This window comes from Ctenopharyngodon idella, chromosome 8, assembly GCF_019924925.1.
Source record: "Ctenopharyngodon idella isolate HZGC_01 chromosome 8, HZGC01, whole genome shotgun sequence".
NCBI lineage: Eukaryota > Metazoa > Chordata > Actinopteri > Cypriniformes > Xenocyprididae > Ctenopharyngodon > Ctenopharyngodon idella.
In genome coordinates, this window is record NC_067227.1 from 12,948,971 (window position 1) to 12,955,151 (window position 6,181).

General features: G+C 40.8%; 1 protein-coding gene across 1 annotated transcript; it reads right to left on the bottom strand.

The window, feature by feature from the left end:
• Positions 1–271: 271 nt before the first annotated feature.
• Positions 272–4,738, bottom strand: adra2b (adrenoceptor alpha 2B). Its single transcript, XM_051904269.1, has one exon. The coding sequence runs from the start codon at positions 3,561–3,563 to the stop codon at positions 2,043–2,045; it is 1,521 nt and encodes a 506-aa protein (XP_051760229.1). The 5' UTR covers positions 3,564–4,738; the 3' UTR covers positions 272–2,042.
• Between the last annotated feature and the right edge of the window lie 1,443 nt (positions 4,739–6,181).

Below are 6,181 nucleotides of genomic sequence, written 5' to 3' on the forward strand. Positions count from 1 at the left end.
TAATCTGTAAAAAAAATAGTTAAGTTATTGTTGTCCATTCCATATGTTTGCAGATATGAAACTCATAAAAACAAGGATCTGCAGACAATTTTGTTGTGGAGAAGGAATTCTGAAATGCCTGGTTCTCATAAAGCCCTTTCCATTAGTAAAATCTAATTTTTGTTTCATAATTTTCAACGCAGTGTCCCAATGACGTCTGTCAAGATAAAAATCTGTTCATCTGTATAAAGAGCCATCGTTTTTCTCTAACAGCAATGAGTCAGTTGGCACACACAGCTCAGCGGTTTTATTTTTAAAGAGAAGTGGAAAACCAACGGCATTACACTGAAGAAAGAGGAATCAAGGAGGCAAAAGGGATACAGTTACCAGGATCCTGTCAATCACAAAGCTTTTAAATTTGCAGCCCGAATGCAATGTCCTGACACATACAAAAAAAAGTCATACCAAAATAAAGTACAGTAGAAGGATTTTCAATTGTGTTAGCTAATACTGAACTCTGTCTGTTTTCTCCTTGGGGAAAGCAAAAGATTGAGGGAAATATATGAGGAGAAAACAATAGGATAAATAAATACAAAATCATTCACATAATAATTTACAGCTCTCAGCTTAGATTTGCCTCATTTGTCTCAAAGTGATTTGTTCAAAATGAACTGCAATAAAACGATTCTTTTGAAATAAACTCTGGTTTAAGAAGATACTAAATGAGTTTTAGCAGCAAAACATGTAAAAGCATTGGCACGAGAAGTAGCTGAATCATAGCACTGGCAGATATGGCAAACCAGCCACATTTATCAAGCACATACATATATAGTTGAACTGGTGCCAGTGGAATCAGGGGAGGAATGTGAACTCGCACACCGTCACTTATGCAAAGAAACCTCCACACAACAACATTCGCACACCCTCTCACACACAGCATACATTTCCAAACATACACGGCAGTCAGACACAATTAACAATTCTGCTCTGCACACACACACACACACATGGGGATCATTAGCAAAAAAAGACAATGACCAAAGAAATAGAAAGCATCACTGCTATCAGCCCTTAGTCCCAAAGTATCACCCTGCTGAATGTTCAGACATTTAGGGTGCAGTAGATCAGTGTACACCAACAAATGATCATTTGTTCTTTTATACAAAGAAAAGTGCTGAACCAAGTCAGAAAGAGCACCTCCAGTGAAATCGGGAGGTGTTTTTGTGTCATCTGACACAGTCACTAAAGTCATTTTTTGATGATGCAAAGAGTCTTATCATATTTTTAAAAAAGACCATTTGTCCTAATTCATATCAAAAGTTCCCGTAATAAACATTTTTCTATCTTAAAGCCTATTGGCAACCAGTCCAAGATGGAAAAAGACAGCTTTCTCCCATCCATGACAGGTGTTCTGTATTCACAGAGCTTTTCTGCATCAGAGCATGGTTGGAAATCTCCCCAATGGCCCTGCACTAGGGGGGATCTGTAACTAGAAGCCTTAATGTTCGATCGGAGAAACTTGCATCAGCTCATTTCATACACATTGCCCCTGGCAAGGATTTCCACAAGAGTATTTTGTGTCTTTGTTCCGCAGAAGTAATGGTGTGTAGGCATCAGGTAGACCAATCAGCACGGAAAAGCTGTACGTAAAAATTCTGAATGGTGAAATCCTTCGAGAAATCCACGTTTGCAGTACCACCAAGGCCTCGTGTACTTAGAAAGGCAAGATAACAGAAAAAATATACAATAACCTTCGTATTGTGCTCCACGTGCTGTGGCTTGTCCTCACAGGTGTGCGATAGTCTACATAAATTCTTTTGTTTTCAGGCTTGATTTGTCAATGTCTGTGAATATTTTTGGATTAGCCCCATTTATAGCACAACCTGGTAACATAACCTGGACAAGATATAAAGTCATTCGAATCGCATGATGTCCTTAGTTCACTGGGCAGCACAAAAAGCCCTTCATTTACATCGCAACAGCACCGTTATTGTGCTTCTTTTAGTCCATGTTCTGAATAGCTTTAGATTTGTTGTCTGAGGAGGCAATCCACCTCAGGAGCTTCAGAAGAATGTGCCTTTGGTGTTCTTGCAGAGAATCTTTTTGAAGGCTCTGCGGAAGTCTTTGTTGAAGATGGTGTAGATGACCGGGTTGAGGCAGCTGTTGCAGTAGCCGATCCAGAAGAAGAATTTAAAGAGCGGCTCTGGCAGGGAGCATGTCTCTGGGCACACAGCCTGTAGGCTGTACGAGAAGAAGAAGGGGAACCAGCAGATGACAAAGACGCCGATTACCACCGCCAGCACAAAGGTGAAACGCTTCTCTCGGTTCACCATTGCTTTGCGGCGTGCCGAGTTGGGCGTTCCTTCCTGCTTCATCCTCCGGGTCACCAGCTTGGCACCTTTGGCGGTGGCGATCATGTCTCTGTATTTCTGGATAGTGGCGGGGGAATGGATGCCACTCGGCGTCACGGTCGGAGTGCAAGGGACCTCTAACCCCCTCCCACCTTGCTCTGTGTCCGAGTCAGAGCTCATGCTCTCTCCGTTATTGTTGTCAGGCTGTTTCTTGATCTTCTTCGCCTTTTTACCTCCTTTAGCTTTATTAGGAGCCATTTCAGATGAATTCGAAGGAGACGGGGAGGGACACGGTGTGGTTGGCGTCAAGGCTGTCGAAGGGGCCTGCAAAAGGTTGTTAGAAATCGGGTTGCTCGCCTCCTGCTGGGTGGACTCCACTTGGGACACAGCCAGAGTTGGAGGCCTAGGGTTTTTATGCTGGGAAGCGGGTGTTTCATCTCCTCTTCCATTTTGTAGACCCTCCCTTTGGAGCTTGTGCTGAGAAGTTGTGGCATTGGCTGGGACCTCTTTGCGGGGCTCCCCTGGAGGACACCGTGTGCGCTGCTTGGCAATCTGGTAGATCCTCATGTAGACTAAGATCATAATCAGACAAGGAGCAAAGAAGGAACCAATAGTAGAGTACAGGATGTACCAGCGCTCATCATTGAGCTGACACTGTGGCAGCCCACCTGAATCACCACCTTTCTTGTTCATGGAGAGTAACGGTGGAAAGGAGATGACTGCTGAGATCAGCCACACCACCAAAATTGCACATTTGATGCGTTTGTGCGTCCGCTGTGCGCCGTATGTGACGGCGCGTGAGATAGACATGTAGCGGTCTAGACTGATGGCGCACAGGTGTACTATAGAGGAAGTGCAGAACAACACATCTAACGCCAGGTAAATCTCACACCATACGGAGCGGAAATACCAGTAGCCCATCAGTTCATTGGCCAGCGAAAATGGGATGATGAGGGTGGCCACCAAGATGTCTGCAGCCGCAAGGGAGACCAAGAAGAGATTCTGGGGTCCTCTTAGTGAACGGCTGGTTAAAACAGCAATGATGACCAAAATATTGCCCACAATTGTTATAAGAATCATCAACGTGATGGCTGTTGCAAAGGCAGCTGTGGCTTCTGGAGAGTATGGGGAGAGTTTTATCTTACTCTGGTTACAAGTGGGTGAAGACGTGCCTCCAGTGACATTGATGTTGTGACCAGGCAGACCCGTGCCTGCAGAGCACGCGCTATCCATGACTGCCTATGCCCTGCCACTGAGTGTGCACGTGGACTAATCTTCTCTATTGTAATCCGAATGTGGGTGAAAAAAATTGAACAATTTCGTTCAGCTGTTTTTTTTTTTTTCTCCTTCTATGAACTTAGTAGAAGATATTTTGTTAAATATTAAATTAACGTATAAACCCCCTTACGTATAAACGAATGAATACATCTCTAACTGCAGTAAATATATGGCGGCCATTGTAATGTCAGATCTGATCGAGTGTTGGTACTTTATTACTTTGCGTCACATTAAAAACGGAATAAACGTTTGGAACAGTTACGGAAACGTGCGAATTAATTTAAAGGACAACAATCAAATAAATTAAATGTCAGATTAAATCTAATGATTTATAATTTACGATTGTGATTAACTATAATTTACAAAAGAAAATGTGAGGGGAAAAAATAAAACAAAAACCGCCTAGAATCAATACGAGTAGCACAGACCGATTAATTGCCAATATAAAAAAGATACGCAATATTGTGCTTCTGTAAATGATTTGTAAAACAGTTATTCAATTATAACATTTTAAATATTCAAGTTAAGAATAAAAATGGTATAAATTCATAACAAGTTCGTACAAAACAAATATATTGGAATGCTTAAATGTAGGTTACCCAGATGCACAACCCTCCACGGAGCGCGAGGCTTTAAATATAAATCTCCAGAGAGCACGCTGCAGCGCGCGGCGATGTGCCAGTTTCCCCTCACAGTTTTCACAAGTTTGCAAAAAGAATTTAAGCGCAACAACTACCCTGACAGATGATGGAGTCTGATGTAGTTGTGTCGTTGATACATTCCTGAGTGTAGAAAGTCGGCATAATAAAGAATCAGAGGCACGCCAAATTTGTCGGGTATGTCCAAGCACTAAAAAAAAAAAAAGAAAAAAAAAAAAAAAAAAGAAGTATGTCTGAAAACAGTTTGTCGTCCGTCTCCCTCCGTGTTTCTCCCGTTTTAGTCACAGTATCTCATTCAGCAAGTTAAATACCTCCTACGTGCCTCGCGCATTACCTCAGTGACAGTTTTAAGTATCAGTGCGGCTCGCGCGAGCCGCTCTGGCTTCATATCTACGCAGCGGTTCTCCTCAGTACCCCAGTATAAGTGATGTCAGGACGGGCGTCATGAGGCAACTCTTCCCTCCCACTTAAAAGCCTGACCTATCCTAAAACTCTATTGACAAACAAATACAGGCGTGTAGTGGGTGCAATTAAAACAATACATTTTGGAGAGGTTAACAATCCAAACAGCTTGTGGCTATGCAAAATGGATAAAGGTAATGATTTTGATTAATGATATTTACATAACGAAGAGTACAGGGTAAATGTTGCTGTATATTCGTTTGAGAAGTTTACATTAACTCCATTAACCACCACAAACAGGATATATTGTAAAGCATTATGTAGTCTATGGAAAATGAAAGGTTGTTTTGCAGTTTAAGGTGTTGCTGACTACATCCAAAAGCAACAGAGACCTGTTTGAAACGTTTAAAACTTTAATCACAGACTGTGCTCTCGTGCGTAAAAGGACTCGTGACAATCGAGCGCTTCCTCCGCACCGTATTCGCGCTTCATTTCATAAAGATCAAGTGGTTTAATGCTCTCTTCAGATGATAAAGTGCAACATATACCCAATTGCAATTTACAAGCTCTTCAAGCGTATCCATTAGGATCAGTGAATTTCTGTTTCCTGAATCACCTGTATTACCGTCGTGATTTTAGCAAAGAACACAGAACGTTATGTCAAAAGGGTTGAATGAGTTGCAGTATTTCCAGTATGCAAAAAAATATTAAATAAATATTTGCACGAAGCAGTATTTCGCACAGAGAGCTCTTAAGTGGAGTACTGTTTTAGAGAAATAGATAGATAGATAGATAGATAGATAGATAGATAGATAGATAGAGGAGGGAAGAAACACTTTGTTCATTTACAAAAACTATGGTAAACTATGGTAAGCGCTGCCCCCTTATGGACAACAAAATGAAAACAAGCATGAATATTTCACCATAACTTTGCAGGTATCCGATTATTTAAAACGTATATTTCTTCATTGATCCAGCAGGCAATGTATTTTGCTCGATTATTTATTCATACAAAAATCCTTCAAGTTAATACAATGTTGACGTTCATTTGAACGTGCGTCAATCCACAATTTTTAAACTGGGTTCATACTGTGTAAAGCCTGTTCTTATCGACTAAATTGCTTAGCAAGATATCTAAATCTTAACGGGTGTTAAAATTTCCACTTAGGGTATTTCAATAGGTTATTTTTCCATTAATGTCTGCATGCCATCTAAGATCATGACACTCCTGAGGATGAAGTTCTCTTTGGAAGCTATATTTCATTTACTGTTCATTTTTTCCCCAATAGCTTTCAGTAAGTTCATGATGTTCCTTCTGGGGAGAAGTCATTTTCTTCTTAGTAGTGATAGACTGATATATCAGAGAGTCCGTTTAATTCGACCCTTGTGAAAAAAATATGTATGCCTAATTACATTGGATGTGCACTTGTAATGTATAGGCTACTTCAAATCTTGAAAATATATTAAAAACTGTACTTGATAATATATATTAATTAAATAAAAGGCCACTTA

Excerpts from the sequence above, each read along its gene's own strand:
- adra2b (XM_051904269.1), bottom strand. The coding sequence starts at position 3,563 with ATGGATAGCGCGTGCTCTGCAGGCACGGGTCTGCCTGGTCACAACATC.